A 24127-nucleotide genomic window follows, 5' to 3' on the forward strand; every position below is an offset into this window, starting at 1 on the left:
AGCATCCTGGGCTGCTGCTGGTGCATGGCAGTGCTCAACTTTCATCGTTTATACAAGTGGCAAACTTTTTTTTTTTGTGCTTGTGAGCACAAAGAATTAGTGCCTGTGAGTTAATGGGTTTTGTCTCCTGATAGCCTTACTTTGCAGTCCGATTCCTTTCCTCGTTGTTCATAAATGATTCATTTGTGTAAAGGAATCCTTCGGTAAACTGAAGTTAAAAGTTCCTCTTTAAACCAAGCCCAGTTCGTGCCCGTTTTAAGGTGACCCACTTGCATGGGGCTGCCCTGTGCACGCTCCCTCTGCTGTAATGCAAAGTCACGTAATAATTTCTTGAACTCTCAAAGTTGAGTCACTTCTGCATTCCAGCCGAGTACCATTACAGCAACATCTCGGCACTGGGTTTGGGGAGGGAGTTTCTTCCCAGCCTGTAAACTCCATAAAAGTAAAGGAGACTTTCACTTTAAAGCAGACTGAAATCTGGTCCTCACTGCTAGTGACTAAAAATCACTATTATCTGGCTTAATGTGAGCCAAGTAAAATGAATCAAGAGCCTTAGGGTAGGTGTGCAGTAGCGGTTACTGCTGTTTAGTAACCTCGAATGGTTCTAACTGGTCAGTTAACATGGAGGTGGCCCTGGAGCCCATCAGGGCACCGTGGGAGTGCAGTTGCCTTTTGCAGTTAGTACAGAAAGTAGGAATCTGGTTTTTAGCCAGCTGCTAGCACCGCTTTCTTTAAAAACAAGGTGACAACCCACGCAGTCCAGTTGCACTCACTGTTTACAAGATGTGAATGTGAATTCAGTGTTCGCTGTCTTGTTTTAGCAGGTGTTTTTCTTTAGGGTGCATTTGGGTTTGAGTATAAGTCATAAGGCAAGATTTCAAAAAACATCGTTCCTTTTGTTTTGATAAGAAAAGCACGGTGCAATCCACAGTTCCATTCACCCTTATGTTATATTATCGAGGATATGTATTAATGATTACACCTTGAAATCCCGTAGGTCTGTGTCTTCACGTGCAGCTTCTGTTGCGTTCCTCATGGCAATTGCATTGCGATTTACTGTCACTGGTAACAAACCCTGGGGGGTTACAGCACTGCTGGTGTTACTGGCTTAGCCCTGTCACTGTGTAGATTTTATTGCTCTTCTCTTCCTGTGCAATAGCTCCCTCTGCTTGAAAACAGCAGTGTAATTATAACCCCTGTTTTGGATTTGCCTGAACAACAGGTTTTAACGTGGGCCCCTTTTTTTAAAGACGATTTCTGCTGCTGCTCCTCATGAAACAATTCCAATACACGGTTACACTCATGCATGTTGTGAAGCAGCGAAGAGAACCACGACGTTCTCAAAACTTTGCTGCATAGGAACTGCCTGTGTTTGCAAGAACTCTGTCTTCCTTTTTAGCACGAGGATTAAAGCTGGTTGGAACGCTTTTTCAGCTAAATTATCTCTTACCAAAACACAATGATTTATTGAAGCCAAAATGTTTTTATTTCAGTGAAAACTTTTAATTGGAAACAGGACTGTTTCTCATCAGAAATGTGGTAGTTAGGCCACTGACGTTGAATATCTGCATAGAAGAAGCTAATGGTGAGATTTCCATGTCCTGCTTAAGTGGTTCTGATCTGGAACCCAAAAAAGAGCAGCTTTGGATCAGACAGAGCAGGGATTGGAACCTGGATCTGCCACATTCTCAGCCAGCGCCATAATTCGCTCCCAAATGTTTTTGTCAGCTTATCTGCACCAGTAAGGATGAGTGCTGGTTTTGTTTTCTTCCTTTTTTATCAATATAGCTAAGCCAGCACAAGTCATATTATAAAAGCTGTTATGTCAGCAAAGGTGTAGTTTTGCTGAGAGAGCGTTCACCCATTTAGGGAACCAGCATAAACCTTGCTTGCCATGGCAAGATGAGCCCATGATAGGAAAACTTGCTGGTTTAGTTCTATTAGCGAAGCATTCCTGATGCAAACGCTGCCTTCCTTGCTGGAAAATGGCTGTCTCAACACGACCCTGGTTTTGCAAACGAGTCCAAAAGGTTATTTTTATTTTGCATTGGAGCAGACCCAAAAATTAAAACCATCTCAAAAGCCTGTGTCAAGCGGAGCGTTTGTTCTGTGGTCAGCTGTCATCGGGATGGTCGGGCACATGGATTTGTCGGCAAGGGCAGGCAGAGCTGGCTCCCTACACAAAGGGCAGCAGGAGCTCTTCGTTTTCAAAATTCCACACTCATAAAGCAAAACCTCTTCTTTTTTTTTCACGTTTTGGAATCCTTTGGATTCTTCTTCTGGTCTTCCTGCCTTTGGGGTTGGTTTGTTTCTAAGCATTTCCGAAGTGGGCGCAGAACGCGGATAGCTCGCCGTTGGAAACAAAACGCAATCCTTTCCCCTGGGCGTTGCACGCGGTGGGTCAGAGCACAAGCAGTGGGGCAGAGCACAAGCAGTGGGGCAGCCCGAGCCTCTGGGCACGCGTTCCGTGGGCACAACGCCGTCACGCAGCTGAGGGAGGCCCCTGGGCTCAATTATCAAGACATGAAACTCGCAAGGAAGCCTCTTCTCTTCAATGCGGATACCCAGTGTTTGGAAAGATTATAAAACGGCAGGATTAAGCAGTAGAACAGGAGAGAATTATTAGTAATATATATTTACTTGAATTCAGCTTCAGCGTGGCTCTTCCTGCTGGACTCTGATTTCAGGTCTCTAATTTCAGCCATTTACAGATATTACATTCGTTACCTCATGTGTTTGCACACACCTTAAAAAAAACACATTCCCTTGGAAAGCAATGCATACTTATATAAAAATAAAGAGTTAAAAAAAGCATTCCTGTTTTCAAATTAACACTGAGGTGCTGAATTCATGGTGGTCTTTGTGATTTGAATTTTGCCCCCCCCCCCTTTTTCTTTTTTTTTTTTTTAATCCCTCCCGTGCCCTGAATAAGATGCGAGTCCTGAGGGAAAAATAGTACATGATTATGCATTTGAAGAGCCAGTGCATACAAAGAGCATTTGTGAACTTTATGAGCCCATAGCAAGGGGGAGAAAGGTGAATTCTAATCTTTAAAAAATATAAAAGGAAACAAAAAGACCCCCATAAATTTGTTTTGTGTATCTTTCTGCCACTATATAATAACTTAAAATCGTTTCATTGGATTGAGGATGAATTTTTAAATGGCTGAATGCATGATAGAAATGGTACATGACACAACACAAAGGCTCGTACTGGAAAAAAAATTAAGTGAATATCTTTGCATCAGTTTACAGCCTCTCCAATGTGTATAACATTTTCTACTTCACAATCCTCTGTATACACCACTACAGTGTTTTTTGTCTTCAGTAATAATCTTAGTTACTCTTCTGTTGCAGTCCCCTGTATTCTCTCTTATGGAAGCTTCACGGGTGGAGAAAATGTCTTTTAGGAGTTGTCATGCAGATTTGACAAAGCAGGAACACTGCAGTAACATAGCAAACGTATACTGCTATTTCTTGAATGTTTGGGGTTTATTTTTTAACTTAATAATGTTTTTAATTCAATTTCTGGTCTTGCAATGATTTCTTTTAACATCAGTTTTGCTGCTATGAAGCTTTTGAATGGCCTGCAGAGCGGTTATTTTATGTACCATTAGGAGGTAAGAGGCTGGCTGGAGGCTTGCAGAAGAGTGCCAGCGGTGGTGGTCCGTCTGCAGGTTGGCCCGGCCGGTTCTGCGTGTCGAAGAAGGGCAGGCAGGGTATCAGTCAGCTTTCAGATCTCAAAATTTCTTAATGGATTAGGCAAGTGACAGAATATCTTCCTACTGCAAACTGCAAACCTTTCTTTTTGTAAACTGTTAAGCCGTGGCAGTATTAGCAGATGGTCCTTTTGAATGTCGCAGCAAGCTTCAGTTCTGTACCACTGGATGATGAATGTGCTTAAGTGGTCAAAATATACATCATCTTTCTGGTGGCTTTGACTTTTGCTTTTAATTTTTTTTTTCTTTTTTTTTCTTTTTTTCAGGATCCCTTGGATCCAACAAGAACAGCCATTGTGATCAGCTCTCTGGTGGCAGGCGGAGTGGCTGAACGTGGGGGCGAGCTTTTACCTGGTGACCGTTTGGTGTTTGTAAATGAGAAATCTTTGGACAGTGCCACTTTAGCAGAGGCAGTGGAAGTGTTGAAATCTGTGCCCCCAGGTACCGTTTCTCTTGGAATCTGCAAGCCTTTGGTGGTAAGGACTGATTTTAACTTTCTTCTATTTGACTTTATGATGTGTAGACTGGGTTGTGGTATTTGGGGGGTAGAAGTTTGTAGGCATGTGGAAAGCAACTAAGTAGCGATGCATACACCTCCACATGTCCAGAAATTCTGGCTAGCTGGCATACAGGCAGCTCAACCTCACAGAACACAGAATGATAGGGGTTGGAAGCGACCTCTGGAGATCATCTCATCCAACCCCCTGCCAGAGCAGGGTCACCCAGAGCAGGTGGCACAGGAACACGTCCAGGCAGGTTTTGAATGTTTCCAGAGACGGAGACACCACCACCTTTCTGGGCAGCCCATTCCAGTGCTCTGCCACCCTCAAAGTAAAGAAGTTCCTCCTTATGTTCAGGTGGAACTTCCTATGTTCAAGTTCGTGCCCGTTACCTCTTGCCCTGAAGGACAAGAGTCCAAAGGTTCAAGTCCAAAAGGTCTGACTGGAAAACCAGTGGTCTCAAGTTCCTTCTGAAAGAACACCCATGTGGAATCAGAAGACGTCTGGGCAAACCTATGCGCACTGGCCTATGCGTAGCTCTGACATGGTTCAAGCAATTCAGCAAATCACTTGAATATGTGCTGAAGTGCATTTCACTCTAAGACATTGCTAACTGCTTGCTTGAGCTCCACTGACATCAAAGAAACTTAATCTGTTTGAAGTCACGACTGTAAGTTCAAGTAGAATTTCCTTTTTCTAGAATCGGGGCTTTGGAACAGACAGTAGTTTACTTGAGAACACTGCAGTATTGTTCATCAAGGGCACAGAGGCAAAATTAATTAAAGTAAAGCACGTCTAATAGAAAGTGCTTGTAATTCAAACTGGTAGAGGAGTGGTGAATTAGGAACGTAGGAAGGCTGTTAAATATATTCTTTCCTTTTCTAAAAAGTGATATTTCATTGTTCATATCCTTGTATTTGTTTGTCTTTCCTACACATCTCTTTATTTTTTTACTGTATCTGTACTGATATCTTAAAGAATGAAAGCTGTTGTCTTTGTCTCCTCCATTTATGACTTTTTTTATGAACCTGTAACTTTTTCCCATCTCTTTTCTAATGGCTAGTTCCTTTTTAGTTTATTGAAAAACGTGGGAATTTTTTTGTTTGTTTTCCTGACTCGTCATTTTGATTGCCTTTCTTAGGCAGAAAGCAAAGAGGAGGAGACCGTGCAGAGTGTGGATTCCAGCAACATTAAAACCAGCCCTGGATCTCCAGAACCAGTAGATAATATTAATTTCTCAATAATACTTGAAGCACCACAGGTATTTGATTTCTCTTTTGGTTCAGCTTAAGTTAATACAGGCAGGAAATGACGTTTTAAAGTAAAAAAAATAGTATGTCTTTCAGGTAGGACTTAAGTATCGGATAGACTTCAGGCTGGATTCCCTCAGAAAAAGACTCTTAACAGCTAACTGTATCTTAATTGTATTGTGACCAGTAAGCATGTGTGTAGCACAATGCAATTCCCAGACTGCCTTATCGAATTTACTATGTCATTAAAATACCTCGGGTTACCTTGGATATGAAATAGGAACGCTAAGTTATATAGTCATTGTAAGTAGTTGGTTCAGCTTTGCAAAGAAAGTCAGGTATGGAGGCAGAACACTTTTTATTATAATGAAGCGGAACAAAAAAGTAGTCTAGTGTATAAGGCAAGCTTGAAATCTCTTCTTCTTCTTGGTCTTGAGTGATTTCTTTCCTCTCTTCCTCAATTCTCCTCTTATTTTCTGAGAAATAATTCTGTTTATTGCGAGAGGATGAAGCACTAAAGGTAGTGAGAAACTCGGATACCAGGGTAATAGGCAATACTAGTGCAATGCTGACCTGTGTAGAGTGAGAGATATGGATATTTTTGAATTTTCGTCTGTTCTCAATTGCTTTGCAAATTTTTTATTAATTCACGTTGATAAATGCATTATTTTTAGACCATAAAAGACAATAGATAAAGGATCATCCAGAACTGCAACACAGTAATAAAAGTAAATAATAGATTTTCTCGTTGCAAAACATGCCTGCCTGTCTCTGGATGCAAATATATCCTTAAGGCTGAAATGGTGTATTAGATCCACCAAAAGAAGCAATATTACAGGATAGATGTAGGTAAACTATGTAGAAATTAGCTTGGACATGATATTTACTGATTTTCACGATGTAAAATGGAGTTTGTTGTTTTCCAGGTGCATAAGAAGGGTTCCTGGCAGAGCAATTAGTCCTCTGCCAACTCAGATTGTTTCTCTGCTTCCTAAGTAAAACTAACATTATTAAGTACTTTTAAGTATTTTATCTTAAAGTCCTTCTGAATATAGAAACTGGAATGATCAGTTTGTACAAAATACATGCAAAAGTATTTGCTTGTATTTTGTTTTAGCTTATGTATGAAAGCAGTGGTAGTAGCTTAGAGCAATAGTATAAAATTTCCATCCATTTATTATCTTACCTGCTCATCTAAGAGCCAAGAGTGGTGTGTCGTGATGGCTTCCACTTTTACACACTAGCATAGTGCTGACAAAGCTGAATTTAAAAAAAAAAAAAACAAAAAAAAGAACTTGAAGATTTTTATATGCTACAACAGTAGACTTTACTGTCATGTTTGCAGTATTCCCTGTTCCATTGGTAGCGTCTGCTACTGCAGTGCAGCAGCCTGTGATTATACACACCTAAGCGCGGTATCAGGAGATGGCAATACAAATTGCTGGGTGGTTCTGAGCTAAGTCAACTGTTTTATACAGCGATGAAGTTGGTGCCTCTTCCAGAAGGGCTTGGAGAATGATGCTGCAGCAGTGAAGTGAAACGCAATGAAGTAGAGATGAAGAGAATTAGAATCTCTTCAGACTGGGTATTTTTTGAGATTGAGGTACACAGGTCAAGTAGATTAAAGGAATATTTAATGCTTATGAAAAATATGCTCATTTCTGGATTGCTAATGTTCTGCTTTCATGCCAGCTAGAATTACTGCATTGTTTCCTTATGCTCTCGCCTGTCTCTTGTTTTCTCTCCTGCCTCTCATTTGAACTGTGCGAACATTTTGGCAGCATCTGGGGTTTTTTTTCTTCTGCATTTGTACAAACCTGACAAAACAGGATTCTGACACTGAAGGTCAGGAATAGCGAAGTACCTTGGGGAGTCTGGGAAGGGGCAGGGAGCAGAAACAAAAACATTTTGACTGAGGACCCCTGAATCTGTAGATTGGTTTGGGTGTTTGGGGTTTCGGTGCCTTGAAGATGGGGTTTGGGCACACATCCTTGGTGGCCTGAAGAAAAGGGAGGAAAAGCTTTCTGTGTGTGGCGAGCTTTCTGGTAGCGGTGCAAGGCGTAAAATTTCAGAGACGCCTGTGCAGACTCGCTCCATGAGCGCCCCATTTGGTTTAGGCAAAACATGGAGCACTGGAAATTGGGGAGGCACGCGACAAATCCCAGAAAAAGAACTGTTGAGCGAGATCTTTCAGAGTGGGTTTTAATACCTTTTCTTTTCGCTTTGGTTTTTTTTCCAGTTTCTTGTTCTGTGGTTTGAATTCAGCAGAAAGTTCCCTTTAAAACAGTAAGGGTATTAGATAATGAGCAGTCAATTATGTCTTTTTTTCCTTTTCTTTTCTTTTTTTAAGGATGTGGGTCATCCATTTCACCTCTCTTGCAGGTTAAAATATTGTATGGAATACCCAAGGGAGGGACAAATGAGTGTGGCTTTTGGTTTGGGGGGTTTTGTTTGTGGGGTTTTTTTTTTTTAACGTTGATACTTTTGCATAAGCAAACTCAGGCTGGTTTTTGTTTAGCTGGTGGTATTGTGAGAAACGTACATGCATTTATAAAGCAATAGCAGATAAGTCTGGTCAGGGATAGTTTAGCTGGATTTATATATACTTTTTCCTGTAGGTTTTTTGTGTTATTTAATAATTCTCATTCCCTAACTTCAGTCCAGGTTGGTTATTCTAAACGGCTGCAGGAATATCTAAGCTGTGCAACTTGAATTTCTTTATATTAAAAAATAAAATGCAGTGTCTACATTTGGTCTTAAAATCATAAGTCAGAGAGTGTATTTTCTTTTAGGAAGTGCAAAATGTAGAAGATAGTCCCTTTAAAAATCAGTCTGTACTTTTAATATGGGCCTAACATAAAACATAGTTTTAAAGGAGTGAGCGAGAAACATAATGTAAAATCTCTATTCCTGTAATGTTTTATGCAGGGTTTCAGAGATGAAACACCTTTTAAAGAAGAACTTGTTGATGAACCAAGTTTGGACTTGGGAAGGTCGTTTCAGCTTTCTCAAAATGACAGTAAGTATGAGGAGTCATGGGAGATGCATGAATTTCTGAAACCCAGGACAGAAGAAATGGATGAAGAACGGGAAATGTTGGTGGATGATGAGTATGAAGAAGATTCAGACTTCCTGAAATATAATGCATCCACTGGAGAGAAGACATCTTCAGAGAGGAACCTCGATACAGAGCGATGGGCAAAGCAACTCGAGACTACTGAAACACAAGACTTGAGATCCGGTGTTAACCTAAGCCCAAAACAGTCCCTGGAATATCGGTTCACTAAAGATCAAATGGTAAGGGATGCTGTGTCGGTGTCAGTGCTGTACCCTCGCCATGGGACCCATACCTTAAGGCAAACTCCAGGCCTAAACTCTGTAAGGAGTCTTTCTGATGTTGTAATTACTAGATGAGATCTGAGGACCTCTAACGGACACAAGTCTACCCTTTTGTACATTTTGGAAGGTTCGTTCGGTTACTTGGTGTCTGTGTATTTAGCTCCTCCAGTGAGGTACGTGCTGTGGCTGGTGTATTTACAGGCATCCTGTACCTGCGTCTTCTTTCCCACCTCTGATCTGTGGGCTCCGTTCTTTTTTGCAAGCTGTACTAACATGGTGCATGTTAGCTATAGCAGAATGTTAGTTTACGGTTTTAATAGTCCAGGGGCCTCAGCAGCAATGTCAGTGAAAGGAGCTCCCTCTTTTCCTCATTATTTTTAATCCAAATCAGTTCCTCGAGCCAGATGATAGTGCAGTCGATCAAAAAATGATATGGCAGAAGCATTGTAACAAGCATACTGGTGGATGAAGGAGTAGGAGGAGACGGAGCGTCAGGTAAATTGCAAAACTCTTATTTATGTGTCCTCCTCAAGTATTCTGAGAAATACTTTTTTCTGAGTCTTTGTTCATTCACTTGCCAAACAAAAAAATGATAATACCAGCCTTCCATGCACCAGCTCCTGAGAAGTACGCTTTTATATGAAAAAACTGAAGTGGAAAAGGATTTAATGTTACAGCCACAGAGAATTTCAGGTTTTGTTTGGCTTGTCTCCGTATGTATTATGTACATAAACAGGCTACAATGCAGTTTCTAGTGACAGGTTTACACCAGAGTGCACAATATTAAATTTATACATTCGCTACTTAAAACCAGAAAATGAGCAAGAGTAAAGAACTGCTTGTCTGGATTACAGGCAAGTAGAAAGATACAGTTGCTTTAAATTGCAATTGCATGTAACATTTTTCATGCCTCTTCTTAATATAGTGCATAAATAAGCAGTTAGTATTTCATAGTTATCTGAATAAATATGAATGTAGTTGCGAAAATGAATGTTTGCTGTAAAAATCAATGCTCATGTCAAATACACCTGTATAAGTTGATAGCGTTGCTTTCTAACTTTAATTACTTTTTTTTTCTCCTCTGTGAAGTGTGAAGAAAATGCTGGTATAAATTCCCTATTTTCTGGAACCACAGCACACAATGGCTACCCAAAAGACATATTTGATACTGAAACTACCCAGTCAGGAGCAAAAAACAAGACGGATTTAGGTTTGTAAAAAGTTTTTTCTTTATTTTATAATTTCATATTTACAAACTTAAATTTTATACCAAAACACAGATTTATTCAAATGATAAAATATTCAAATGAAGACTTCTGCAGGCTTAAGAAAGTCTGGCTTTGAATAGGTTTCAGCTTCATGATCTTGCTTCCTCCTCCGAATCTTCACTTACAGTTGTCACAGTTGATATTGGAAGTGGCTGCTGTGGAGAATCACTTTCTTCTGTGTAGTTAACGTCCGCAGTAGGACTCCATGAGTAAGTAAAATAGCTCATGCCTGTAATTTTCGTCAGATATTTGTTTGAATCCCTTTCGACTGCTGATTTTTTTTTTTTTGCATTTAAAAAAAATGTGACCAGCTCAGGAGGTAACTTTACCACAAACAAAATTTGCAGGTGAACTCTGGGTAGATAATTGCCCCCTATCTTGGTTCTGTAATCTGTGCTCAGGAGCAAAGCTTCTCCTTGTCAGATGGCCAGAGATGGATGATGGGAATGTGGTAGTTCATCAGGGAAATAAATTTATCAACCTGCCTGAGATAGCACTCACTGGTTGAGAGACAGAAGTTGGGTTCTTTCATTTCTTTGTCACCTGCATCTTGTACAGCAGAGACTGTGTAAGCTACAGTGGCAGACTGATGAGCCTTGCAAGGTTCAATTAACGTTGGTACTTATGTCACCAAAATGATAACAGTCTTCCCCAGCGGGATGGGGTTCTGTGCTGGAGCAGGGCTTTGCATAAAGGTTGGATTCACGACTTCTAATCATGTGTTTTTGTGAGGAGCGTCTGTTGTGTAAGTTGTACCTGAGCGTATCTCAGTTCCGCAAAGATTTACCGTTTCCTGTTATCACTTGACTGTATGTACATCAGAACCAAGCTGCTATAAAAGAGTGTTTAGTGTGGTTTACATTTCCTTCAGAAATAAATGTTTTGTGTCTCTGAGTCTCTCGATCATCACACAACATCCACATTTGGAACATGGTGAGCTAAGGAGTCTGTTTCCAAGGGTGATAACTGGTAGATGCCGGGACAGAGGAAGCAAAAGTTCACATCTACACCTTTTCTTCTTCAGGTACAAAGCTTCAGCTTGACTCTAAAGGACCTGGGCTTGATGTTGATCTGGAAGCTATTGAAAAGGAAGAACTAAAAGGGGAGGATTATGTTTATTCCAAGGACCTGGAGTCTGGGAGAGTAACCACCTTATCTCAGCCTAGAACAACGTTGTGCAGGTATGGAGAAAGACTGCAGTTTTTTGAAGATTTTCAATTAAAGATCTTAACTATCTTCTTGCTGTACTTAGCTGGCGAACCATCAAAAGGTGTATGAAACAGTAAGGCATACATAGATGCCCCGTTCTACGACTTTTGCCCAAGGAGCTGAATTCTGCCTTACAACCTTATTGAATCTTTACTTCCCCCATTCCCTCCCCTGAGTAGTGGGACAGAAAAGTGCGAATGGCTCTGCCATCGGCTTCACTTACTCCACAGTGAGGGAATGTGGCCCGGAGGAGAGGGATGTAGGCTTTACCAGCAGCATTGGTCGTTAGTTGCTTAAGGAGCTCTCCTCTTAGCTCCTTATCATAGCTCTGTCCTCTTGGTTTTTCCTTTCCTTTGTTCTTCCTTTTGGGAAGACCAGTTCAGCCATGGCTCTCAGGCCTATGCAGGAAGTTTTAGCCTTGCCAGTGGCGCTGAGAAACCTCGAGCTGGCACTGGTTGTAGATACTTGCCACACCTGCCAAGTGCCCCATTCTTTCCCCACCAGTTTTGGGTGAGTGTGTAGTGGATCTGCTTTTGGGGCCTGTTGATTCAAATCCTCAGTACTTCCCTAATTCATCTGTAATCTTCCCTCAGAGGGAAAGCAGCTCAGCAACAAGGTGAGGGGATTATTTCTCCAGCACAACATCCTACTTCCTTTTTGCCGTTTAAGAGTAGCGTTTACAGCTCTCAGGATCTACAGAAAAATGTGTGCAAGGATGTATTGTTTCAGCCTTTCTGTGGGAGCATGCAATTCCACACTTCTGTTCCTATTCTGTGAATTGGTGAGTCACATATAGTACAGAAGTTTAATTAACACCCTGTTCTGGGGTGTTTGATGGAACAGACCGGATCCGTTCTCCCAGTTGCATCGTGATGTGCTTTCTGGTCAGCTAGACTGGTTTTATCATGTTTATATCCCTCTATAAGAATCACGGCATATTTATCAGAAAGTAAATGTTAATTGCTTAAATAGTCATTTCAAATGAGGAAATGCAGTGCGGATTTGTATATCGCAGAGCAGCTTATAAATTTGGTCTGCCCATCATGTTTACTTCTGGAGCATTCCTTGAGTACATTTAAACCTAAATACAAAAATTCCTGTCTAGTCTGTTGACTCTGCACATTTGGTTTGAACTGGACAGAGTGCGAAGGCGTTGCTGTCTCACTGCCAGACACAAAATATGCAAGGAATTGTGACCTGGCATGTGTGATACCTTTTTCATTTTTTTTTTTTTTTATTCCTCCCCTCCCTCTGTCCCCAATTAGTGAATTACCTGAGAGAGAAGAAGGAGAAGGAGAAGAAACTCCAAACTTTAGCCACTGGGGACCACCACGGACGTATGTTCATATGATTACGTGATTTCTTCCCATTTACCTTATGACTTTTTTTTTTCTTTAGCCCGATTAGTTCTCATGGGTTTGTTTTTTTTTTCCTCCTCTGCCAGTAACTTTAAGGTACTTGTGTACCTTGGGCTTTCTTAGATACACTGAATTTTTAACAGATGTTCAACAGAATTATGCCTTCTGTTTATACAGCTGACTTGGGAAAGCTTGGCGGGTTTACGTTGTGGATGACCTACAAGTTCTTGCTCATTTAATAACTATTAGGTGTGAACAATGCACATGGTGCTGCTGTCTCCTTTTCCGTGGGTTCTCTGCTCAACTTGGTGGCAGAACTCCGAATTGCCCAGCCAAGTTTTAGCCACATCCTTGTTGTATTGTTAACATTTTTAGGTGAATTGTTTTTATGGTCCTAAGTAAAATAGGATCAGAAAATTCCTGCTTAAGCTGATTGATACGTATCTGATACACCGAAGTCAGTGCTCAGAAAATTGTGTGAGACACTTTGTTTTATTATTTACCTAGCTAATACTATTGTAGTATTTGCCATTTCCAGACAATTTGCTCAAACTGAAAGAGGATGAGCCTTTACTTGAAGACCTGCCTGTTTTACTGTGACTTTCTCTGAAATAAAAGCCTATTTGGAAGAGCAGTGGGCATGGGTTGGCAGCAGAATTTTGTTCTTTTTTTTCGGGTGAGGTCTACTGAGGGTAAAAAGCCACCTCTGTTAAAGCCAGAAGCCTAAGAATGCTCTCATCCCTTTACTCTATTAAATCTTCTTGAAAGACTAGACGCTTACATTTATTTAAAGCTTTGCATTTATAGTTTAAAAAACTCTTTCAAGCTGTTAAACTACCGCGTGTATTTTTTCAGTGTTGAGATCTTTAGAGACCCTCATGTGTCACTTGGAATCAGTATTGTTGGTGGACAAACTGTCATAAAGCGCCTGAAGAATGGAGAAGAACTTAAAGGGATCTTTATCAAACAAGTTTTGGAAGACAGCCCAGCAGGAAGAACAAGGGCTTTAAAAACTGGAGATAAAATACTTGAGGTAAATGCAGATAAACTTACCTTTTCATTCTAAGAAACAAAGATTGACTCAAACAGCTTTGGGAGGAGGGAGGGACAAAATAGTGCCACCGCTTCATGAAGTATTGACGACACTGTGTTTTGAAAACCGAAAGAAACCCCTGATGTCGTCTTTTCTTTTTTAAGGTCTGACTATGGAGTTCTTTTAACATTCTCCTCTATATTTAAGAAAAGATAGATCCTGGTATCTGATGGGAAATGAAAAAAATGAGTGCCTTCTTCCCGTATAAATGAGTAATAAGTTATAGCATACCTTTATAAGTTATAATATATAGAAGAACCAATTTCATGCTGAAATTTGGTCTGTTATTTTGTGTGTGTTAATTTGGAATAGTTAACAGTCTGACTAACTACTGTTTGGGGGAAATCCTTGATTCTGGCAGGTGCCGTAGGGGAGGAAGCCATTCCTGGCTCTCATCTCTGGCTCAGTGTTGGTTTTGTATTCGTTTTTTCTCCAAGTAAATTCTACTGAATGTGGGTTCCCAAGCTGATAATGCCCTTCTTGGACGTGCTCTAGGGTTGTGTGTGAAGTTTGGAAAAATTGTTTCAAACCGGGTTTAGTTCACAAACAGGTAAAATCTGAGAGAGTTGTATTATACCTACCATCATATTTAGCATTCTCTGACAATCTTATTCCTTATGTTTTTATCCAGAAGGATTGCTGTAGGAAACATATGGCCATCTTTTAATTATGAATACCAAGTAACATACTTTTCCTTAAACCATCATGGAAATATACTTTAAAAATAATTTCTCTTGACTGCTTTTGGTACCTTCCTCAGATACGCTGAATCTTCTGCGAATGTTTGGGATCTCTTGTAATGACTCTGTGCCAAAAACCAAGCTACGTAATAAAAATAAACATTGTTTGTTAGGTTTCTGGGGTAGACCTACAAAACGCCACACACGAGGAAGCAGTAGAAGCTATCAAGAATGCGGGAAATCCTGTCGTGTTCGTGGTTCAGGCTTTGTCTAACGTACCAAAAGTAAGTTTATATCTATTTTCATTCCAAAACTTAATAAAAGTTTAATACTCATTTTAAACTTGGCTAGATTTCTTCCAGCAAGTTCCATCAATTTTTGTGTCCCTCCTTTCTGCCAGAGTTTCCGCTTATAGACCATGTGATTGATTGATTACTTGTCTGGCCTGATTTGAAACCTTGTTTCTCTGATGTAAATCAAGTAGATGTAAATCTGTTGACTAGGTGTTAATTCAGTTCTCACACCTGTGTAACTGAGTCTGCCCCTGTGTGTTTTAATTTGTTCATATTTCATAACCTAAAAATACAATCTGTTATCCAAATGAACAAAGTGTAATTAAAATTAGCCAGCTTCACACTAGCAACTCTGTGTAAAATATGTCACCAAAGGGACCTGAAGTAGCTATTTGGGAGCAAGTTAAATTTCAAGAGATTTAGATGCCTCCTCATCTGCAAGGCCAAGGCAAGAAACCTTTTAATACCTTAGTAAGAAAAGGCGCACAATTCTGCCTGCCTTGGAGTACCCACAACCCCCCCAAGACTTTTATGTACTTTTGGTATAATCTGACAATTTAATTGAGAATTTTGGTGGATGAGTAGACCTGAGGAGACCTTTTTGACAACTGTAGTCGAATCTGGCACAACTGCGTCCATTATTTTTCCCGTGCTCCAGGGAGTCTTTCAAAATCTATTAAGACTTTCAGTAGCTGTGCTGGGAAGGCGCTCAAGCAGTGATGGCAAAAATCACAGTGATGGTAACTGAGTTGGCTCCCTTTCTCTATCAGCTTTTTCACAGAAAAGATCCGAAAAACCTGTCAGGACATTCAAGTGTTCGGCTGTATCTCTGACCCTTACTTTCCTAGCCAGTCTAGAGAGCTCAAGGGAAAGACGGATAACTTGAAATTCAAGTTGCTTTCAACTGTAGGCTGTAGGAAACGGGACATTCACAGATTTTCAGCAGCACTGCGCAGTCCCAACTCCATTCACCAAAATAAAGTGCTGTCAGGAGAGTGGGAATATATTACATTTTGAAAGAACAAAGAGCAGCAAAGAGAAATATCACGTGGAGGCAAAATGTGTGTCTTTTATAAGGTGTCTGTGTGCGTGGACACTGGTCTTTATCTGAATAAATACGAACTGACACTTCAGGAGCCCATACTGAGCTCTGTATCAAGGACGTGCATCCATATTGTTGACTTCGGAGTAATGTTTTATTGAATGAAAAGATGAGGCTAGATATCGGTGCGCACTAAAAAGAGTTGAGAATATTTGTAAATCGGGTAAAAGAATGTAATTTAAAGACTGCACTGCAGTGCCCTTCTACATGGAGCAAAATGAAGAGTGCACTGGGTAGCTTTATTATTGGCAGTACCTAAATTTTGGATGTTTGTTTTGTGGCTATAATGCTCTTTTCTAATGCGTGTAATATGTGCATTGTTTTTCAGGGAGTTTCTGCCATACAGCCGAAGGGAATCAAAGTCAGCAAAGATCAAGGTGCAGACAAAGAAAATAAGAGTGAAAAGGTATTTATTCCACTCAGTGCTATACCCAAATTTTACTAAATCAAATGGTATAATAGCATGCATTATAACTCTCTGATAAGCCCCCCCTCTGAAGTCTGAAATTAAATTTGAAGTGTTTTGTTGAAATATCTTTGATTCATGTAATTTTTGCCAAATTTCTGCCAAATAGGAGGCAGGTTTCTGACAGATGTTCTGTGGGTCTCCCCTGGGTGCTGAAACCCTGTACTTACTGCAGCTCTTCACTGGCATCTTTCTGGAAGTACCTGCTTTGCTCCATGCAGAGACAAATTGATTCTCTTTGTTCAGTGGAAACAGAGAAATAAGAACATGTACACAAATGATATCCTTAATGTGAGACTGGCTGAAATTCAGTAAAATCATGTTATAGGATAATTAAATCCGCTCAGTCTCCTATGTTTCCCATTGCTGTGTAAAACAAGGAAATGACCAGTGATCTGTAGCTGGCCAGCTAATTGTGAAGCAATTACTGCACAGTAACTTTCAAGCAACTTCACAGCAGATTTAAAAGAGAAAAAAAATCTGTTTGGTCTAACCCAGTGGATTTTTTTTTTTTTTTTTTAATCGCTGCAATAAGGGAAAAATTTAATTTTGCATTCCCAGACAGATTGCTCTAATGGCCTAGGTATTTTGCTGGGAGAACTGTGCTGACTGATGAGCGTAGGTCAGGTTCTTTGAGGGTGCCAGAACTGGAGAAGCAGAGACAGAATTAGTGCAGACAATAACTTTTGCCCGATGCAGCTTAACACGCTGACTACAAAACTGATGAATTTTTCATTTGATCCTACTCAGTGGTCCGGTGTGCGGTGGATAACTGAGAAGGCCCTCTTGCCTCCAAATGTTTTCGTAAGGCTCCTTTCGGATGCTGTCAGATACAGAAGCTATAAGGCTCAGTTATTCAAAAAAATCGCGAAAGGTGTTGAAGTCATGCTTTCATGCCAGAGCATAATACTTATAATGAAGCAGTTACAATCCCCTTTTCTTGGTTTTGTTATCTATATTTCTAATCTCAAAAGCACTCATCCTCTTGCAATGTGCTGCCTTTAATCTCTAGGACTCCAGCGTGTTGCATTCTGTAGCATTCCGAGGTTAAAGAGGGAGCCTAATCTTTTGCAAACCCTTTTCATCTATTGGTGCTGTAAACGGGTGGGTGGAATATAGAAGAGCTTCAGTGCATAAATATGTAGCTCCCTTTTAGCTTTGAACATTGATTCACAAAGCAGTCACACTGTGCTACAGTAGGGGCATCTCTGAGTTGGAAAGAGTTGCTATTAGTGGATTACTAGTCCATGGCCCTATGGGGAATCAGGGATATTTCTAGTCCAATCTTCAAAGTGTCACAAAAGAGTTTGGTTTGAAAGCAGCCACGTCCAGCTGGAAAATCTCCCTTTTCCTGGATGATGAATTATCTTTTCAATGCTGAAAGTCTTCTCTGATTTGTTGCTGTTTATCCTCCTCTATTGATCTGCTTGTTTAAAAATAACCACTTGAAGTAATTTATATAAAACCACTTAGAACAATTGAGTTTCTTGTGGACAAACCAGGTATTAACGTTATTTTGCCGGTTGGCTATGTAAGCTGTGCTTTTGCCTCTGTGCTGGGAAGAGACATGTTAATACAAAACCATGGTGTGCTGGAGTACTCTGGCACAATTTACTCATCTGGCTTTTCAGTGGGTCAGGAGGGACGAGAGAAGCTTGTCCTTCTGAGCCATAGCAAACTGCTGGATAAGCTTAGGCGTCTCATGTAATTCTACGCAGACTTTCTAACAAATGTTTAAGGTCTTGAAAAGCCAAAGGGTCAACATTTAGACTATGAGTTATAACTAAATTACAGTGATACTGATTTGTCATAGGCAGCTGAGAGTGGGGCTGCAGGTTTTCCGTCTTTACCTGCTCAGTAACATAGAACCTGAGTTCTCCCACGCTTCCTGGATCTTTGGGATTTCGCACAGTTCTACCTGTGTTGGTGTCAAGCAAAAAGTGGAGGGCATATTTGTGTGTATTGTATACTTTGGGAAGCAGCTGTCGTGTTTCCAAGCGCTCTTATTATACACTCTTACTGCTATTGGATTGAATTAATTTCATTTATTATTGTTATGCTGTCGCACTTCCCTGTAATGTTTTTTTAAATGGATGGGGTGATGTATATCTTATCTCACAAAATTGTCTATGTAGCTTGCGTTGCAATTTGCTAGTTAGACTATTCTATACAAATTTAGGCTCAAGATTTTAGAAATCCATGGGCAGGTTCAGCTTTCGTTGTACACAGTGAATAACTTTGTTGTGGGTTTGATGTTTGGGTGTTGGGTCGTATTTCCCAGCTATCGAAGAAATTAATTACGGGCACTCTGGTTGCTCTAATGGCGTATCGTACTCAGCGTTCCCTTTCTAAAGTGCATCCTGCTATTAGCGGGGTTGCATGGGATACAGCTCAACGTAATTTCGTGAAATCATGTAGCAAAGTAAGGCACGGTCCAGTTACTTGGAGCTATAAAAACAGTTGCTCAGAGGAACAAGCGCCTGTTTTCACTGGATTCCGAGCCTATTCTTTATGCCTGCTATGCGCCGCTATATGCATCATTACAGGAGTTGCCTGTATTTATGTGAGGTAATGGAATTCTATTCTAAGTTATAATTCAAAAATCTTTTTTAAATTTAAGCCAAAATATAGATGAACTGTTATGTTGAAATATACACAGATGAACTAAGGAGACTGAGTTCTTATTTTGTATTTAAAAGTTTGACTTTTATCAGTACCAGACAATTCTGTTGTTGAGTCTGTAATGAGAAATGGGGTATAGTTTAGTGTTTATTTTTAACCCTTGATTAACGTTCATACTTTCGTGTTCACGATGATGCACAAGTATTTTGTCAGCAAGTAAATGTGCATGCACAACTGTATTTTCTTTTTTTGCTGTTCAGTGTCACTTCTTGCTCTGATTTCTTGCATAAAAAGCCTATGCTGCAGAATTTGGCATTGTAATTAAGTGCTGTAATTACTGTACACATACAGTGCAATAGACAATAGGATTTTTTTTCTTGTGCGTGGAGGTTACAAAACATGTAACTATTTCTCTTTGAATCCATTAGAGAAAATATGGGGCTCCACCTCCAATGAAATTGCCACCTCCTTATAGAGCACTTGAAAGACTGCATGCAGAGGAAGCCAACGTGGATGAAGAGGAGGACGAGGATGCTTGTACAGAGAGTGAGTAGTGCCACAATCATTACGTCAGATTACATTTATGGAACACGATCAGATTGTGATAAACGTATCTGTCGTTTCTTGCTCGTATTATGGGAAGTAGTGCTCAGTGTGGCAATAGCATCTAATCCTCAACTTTGTTCTTACCAGGGGCTACTGATTTGTAACATAGTCTTCTCTTCCCGGCCAGGCTCTTCTGAAGAGATGTAGGAAGGACTCTGTTTATTTTCAGTCTAAAAATGTCTAAGCAATGCCTAGAGGACTTGCTTGGCGGTGCCGTCAGCAGCGAAAGGCACGTGTTGTGCTTTACTGTTGTAGTTGCAGTGGTTGTTGAGAACCACTGGTGCATAGTCCTTGTCCAGAAAAGCCTGTGGTTGGCTTCAGACAATGCTGTTCCAGCAAAATATTTATTTGCCTTTAAAAGAAAAATCTGCTGATTTATTGTTTCAGTACTTTACTGAAAAAAAGGGTCTCCTTTATTTTGTAGCACCTTTTATGGGAAAGGTTCTGCAATTGTCCAGTTCTGGGTGTTGCGGTGAATTGTGATGCTGTGCACTCTGTGGAAGAGCAGACACCTAAAGAGTAGGATGCAGTGCAACTTGAGAGCTTCCGGTGGCGTGACTTACATCCCAGCCTGCTGCTTTGTTAATTACAACTTTGGATAAACACAATATTATTACATATAGCTTATCTTCCAATAAAATATTTAGGAATACTAAAATTGCAGTTAGGAGTCCTAAATTATCTTCAAAAATGAATTACCTCACTTTTAGTTTTTTCTCTTTCTGCTCAGCATATATGTGAGGGTTTTGTTGGGGTTTGGCTTTTTTGCTACAGTGATTTTTCTCATCGTCTTTTGTCTTGGAGTGTTTTGTTTGCACTAGCTACGGGTAAGCCAAAGCAGAGAGATGCCTTTGTAGCTTTTTGACCTTGAAGCAGCCATGGCTCCTATTCAGAGTAGAAGCTCCCAATTTGGAGCCTGCTGGTGGGAAAGGTCTTCCAGCTGCTCTTGCTGATTTTCTTGGCAATGGTGTGCCATTGAAGCCGAGATAATTAATGAGTTTGGTTGGTTCGTCACTTTTAGGGCTGCTTTGGTGGAGACGAGAAGGATTTTGGAAGGTTGTTCTCATGGAAACAGTAATAGGGGCACAGAAGCAGGGTGTTCAGCTCTGCCTTTGTTGTTTTAAGGGAAAGCTGTGAGTTCTTCAACCAACTGAGGCTTTTCCAGAACTCCCCCTTGCTGAGTTTGTCATCTCATCTGTTTGGAGTGTGCCACATAATTACCTCAAGAAGGTTTTTCAGCATTTTTGTGGGGAGTGGTGGTCAGGAGGAGCATTTGACTGCAGACTCTCTGGATGCTGGATTTAATATATCTTGAGCTTTCAAACCAACTCTGTAAACCTCCAAGCGTAGCAAACTGATTTCAGCTTGTTATTGAAGTTATAATTCCCAGTTAAAGGGATATATTTGATAAGTAGCCTCATACCTCAGTTATCTCATTAGGATATGCCTCAATCCGAGTGCTTGCTAGACCTAAATTAATACTTTGCACAGAAATAATTTCTTATTGATGGGCTTGGTCATTTTTTAGTTGTTCTGCCATCCCTAATGATATTGCCAGCTGAGTCTAATAGCTGAAAAGGTAAAGCTACTTCTGGTAATAAATTCATCAATCCTAACAGATTTGGCAGCAGCAAGCAGATCTATTCAGGTGAATCTTCTTCTCTCTACCCTTTTTACTGACTGAAGTGGAATGTTTTCCCGTGAATCTTGGAAACCCAAGATATGCAATTTCCAGGTTATTCTTCCCCACCTTGTTCTGTTTCTTTAAAATAAAAAGCAGGCTAAGGAAGGTTAAACTAAATTTGTGCCTCAACCCTTGCAGTAAAAAGCACGTTAGAAATGATCTAACTGTACTTAATGATATTACGCATCTTGGCAGCTGTGGAATGGGCTTTTACAGAGTCTCTTTTCTGTAATCACTTGAAAAACAAAATTTTCTCTGTAAATTCCAGTGCAGTATTGTTTTCGTGAACCACTTGATGTTCATAACTTCTGTCCTCATTCTTGAGCACCTTTCTCGGAAATCTCAGTCCAGGCCAGTACTTGCCTTTTTAATACTGTTCATTTGCATTTTCATATTGATCCATTCCTTCCTCGCTTATCCTACTAATTCTACTGGCTTTGTAAGCTTAACTAATAATTTTCTGAGCTTCACTGAACAGATGAACTAGATGTATTGTCTTCCTTATTTAGAAAATCACGCGTCTTAAAAGGAAAAAGTGGTGTCAGCCTGGGTAAATTCACATCATAGCTTCTCCTTTCATTTACTTCCTGTAGTTCTCAATCAGTGCCAACAGCGTGGAAGCATTTTGAGGTGGGACAGCTTTTAAATCTGTGCTCTGGTTGCGCTCCTGATGGATTTGATTTTATTTTTTAGCATTCTTATGCATACAACTGCAGCGTCACAAACCTGCTCATCGGTTTCTTTCATTCTCCAGAAATACTTCATTTGCTCCACTTGATGATGTTCTCCTTGCTTGGCACTTCTTTCGATCCATGCTTTCATCTTTTGTCTCCATGTCCTTCATCATTCCCCATACTTGAAAATGAAAGCAAGGCATTCTTAGTCTTCCTGCCATACTTAGAAAATTTTACTTTCCTTTCTGTCCCATCCATACTGCCTCACAAGTCTCCGTGTTTTGTCTGTTTTCCCCTTAAAGTGGCTGAATAACCTTTTGGTATTGATTTAATTTCCCCTGTGGGATCTAAATCCGCTTGCCTTTTGGCAATGCTCCCTTTTATTTCTGCTTTTCCACTGCTGAAACTGTAGTTTCTTTCCTGACTTCTTGTAACAAACACTCATTTCTTGTAATGTTCTGCCTTTTCTTTTCAGAGGTTGTTTTTGATCTAAATAGAGTGAATCCTTGTTGGGGATAGAACTCCTAGGTAGCTCTTGGTTTAGAGAAATTCCAGGTGTCCTCCACGTTTCTGTGTTGTAAGAAGTTTATAGAAGTTCCAGGTGGTTGGTTTTGTTTTGGTTTGTGTTTTTTTTTCCCAAATGTGTCTTCTTGCACCCAAACCCCTTAGTTTCAGACCTGGTTCTCTTTATATTTGAGTTGCATTTCAATCACCGTTACTTCCAATATTATTTTCTAAGTTCTGAGATAGTTTTTTGCTGGACTGAAGGCAAGTTGAAAGTAGCATTTCCTCTTGTTTCATTTCTTCTTCTAGTGATATTGGCAAATCTTTATCAGTATTCAGCTCTAACCCTGTGTGATGTGGTTTTTGTTTACTTTTTGCTTTGACTTCGCTGGTTTAAGGCTTTCGGTTTACTCTTTAAAAACAGTTTTGTAAAACTTGAAGCCTGCGCGTCCTGCTGCAAAAGGAGCCTTCAAAATGCTTCGTCTTACAGACCCGAAAATGTTACAACACGAGTTTGGCGTTTTCCCTCCCCCCGCTGGAAACACTTCCCCGTGGCAGAGGTTATTTTGGAGGAGCTCACTCTCCATGAAGAGGTTTTTTAAGCTTCCCAAACCCTAAAAACATCAGGTTTTGAATAGGACTTTTTCTCTCTCTCTTTTTTTTTTTTTTTTTTTAATCAAAACAAGTAAAAGGAGGGGAGAGCATACAAAGGAGCTATTTGTGCTTGCAAGCAGCTGTGCTAAGGCTGCAGCAATAGGCATCGCAGTGTTTTCCTTAGCAGCGGAGGGCTGTAGGTGTGCGCTAAGAGTCTGCTAATAGACTAATGTGCACCCTGTTGCGGCTTATTGCTGTAATGAGGGGTTAGGAGTAAAAAGAAGCAGGGGAAATGGATGGGCAGAGTAGGTTGTAATGGAATGTTTTATAAGGTTTTCCTTGGGGCATTCAGAATGGTACAATTTAGATATACTTCTGTGATTGAGTTGAGGCAATCATAAGTTAGATAGGAAAGACCTTAGAAACCATTACGAGAAAGCTAAAAAGACAACTGTTGAAAGCACTTGGAATCCTTAATTTCAATTGATATGTGTTTTTTTACTAAAATGTTTTGTCTAGTTAGTTGACTGAGATCGATCTGGTTGGTTTCAAATAAGTTTAGAATAATAAAAATAGATAATAATAAAAAATTTGTGAAAGGTGGCTAAGATAATGGACTAGATACTGCTGTGCTCAGACTTCCTGTCTGCAAGGGTATTTAACTGTATCTAATAAGGGGATAATAATGCCCCCTTTCTTTTATTTTGTCTCTAGATAATGTAGAAATCAATGAAGCTGTAAGAAAGCATAATGACTTATCTTCCTGAAATGCTTTTTGAGGAATGGCGGTTTCTCTACCAAAGAGATCTTAAAACTTCTCTAGTGTTTCGACTTTGCGTTCCCCATTGTGATAAACGTGTGGCTGCGTAGGGTGTGTGTGTGCGCACACGTGTGTGGGTTGTCTCGGTAGGGTTGGGGTTAGAAGATGCTTGGGCAGGTGAGCAGGGTGCCCTCATCCTACGTAAGGTTTTTAGCAGCTTCCATGGCGTCGACGATATCCGTAAGCACGTGAGAGGATGGTGGCTTTCATTAAAAACAAAAGATGAAAAGAAGGAAGAGAGTTTGGTTGAGGCTTCATGGAAGGTATGGTCAAGTTTATGGGATGTGCTTTAGGTGCGAAACTATGACCTGAGGAAGCGTCCATGCACTGCTGTGGGCGAAGGTGGG

General features: G+C 40.3%; 1 protein-coding gene across 4 annotated transcripts in view; it reads left to right on the plus strand.

The window, feature by feature from the left end:
* The window catches only part of PATJ (PATJ crumbs cell polarity complex component), a 156719-nt gene that overhangs the window by 48257 nt on the left and 84335 nt on the right, over positions 1–24127 (plus strand). For all 4 annotated transcript variants that reach the window (XM_074597315.1, XM_074597316.1, XM_074597317.1 and 1 more), the window contains exons 18-27: positions 3985–4194; positions 5360–5479; positions 8397–8765; positions 9897–10017; positions 11100–11256; positions 12550–12621; positions 13498–13675; positions 14589–14699; positions 16139–16216; positions 19327–19444. In XM_074597315.1, the coding sequence (XP_074453416.1) occupies positions 3985–4194; positions 5360–5479; positions 8397–8765; positions 9897–10017; positions 11100–11256; positions 12550–12621; positions 13498–13675; positions 14589–14699; positions 16139–16216; positions 19327–19444 (1534 nt within the window). The remainder of the gene's footprint in view (positions 1–3984; positions 4195–5359; positions 5480–8396; positions 8766–9896; positions 10018–11099; positions 11257–12549; positions 12622–13497; positions 13676–14588; positions 14700–16138; positions 16217–19326; positions 19445–24127) is intronic.

Source organism: Larus michahellis, chromosome 8 (genome assembly GCF_964199755.1).
Source record: "Larus michahellis chromosome 8, bLarMic1.1, whole genome shotgun sequence".
Taxonomy (NCBI): domain Eukaryota; kingdom Metazoa; phylum Chordata; class Aves; order Charadriiformes; family Laridae; genus Larus; species Larus michahellis.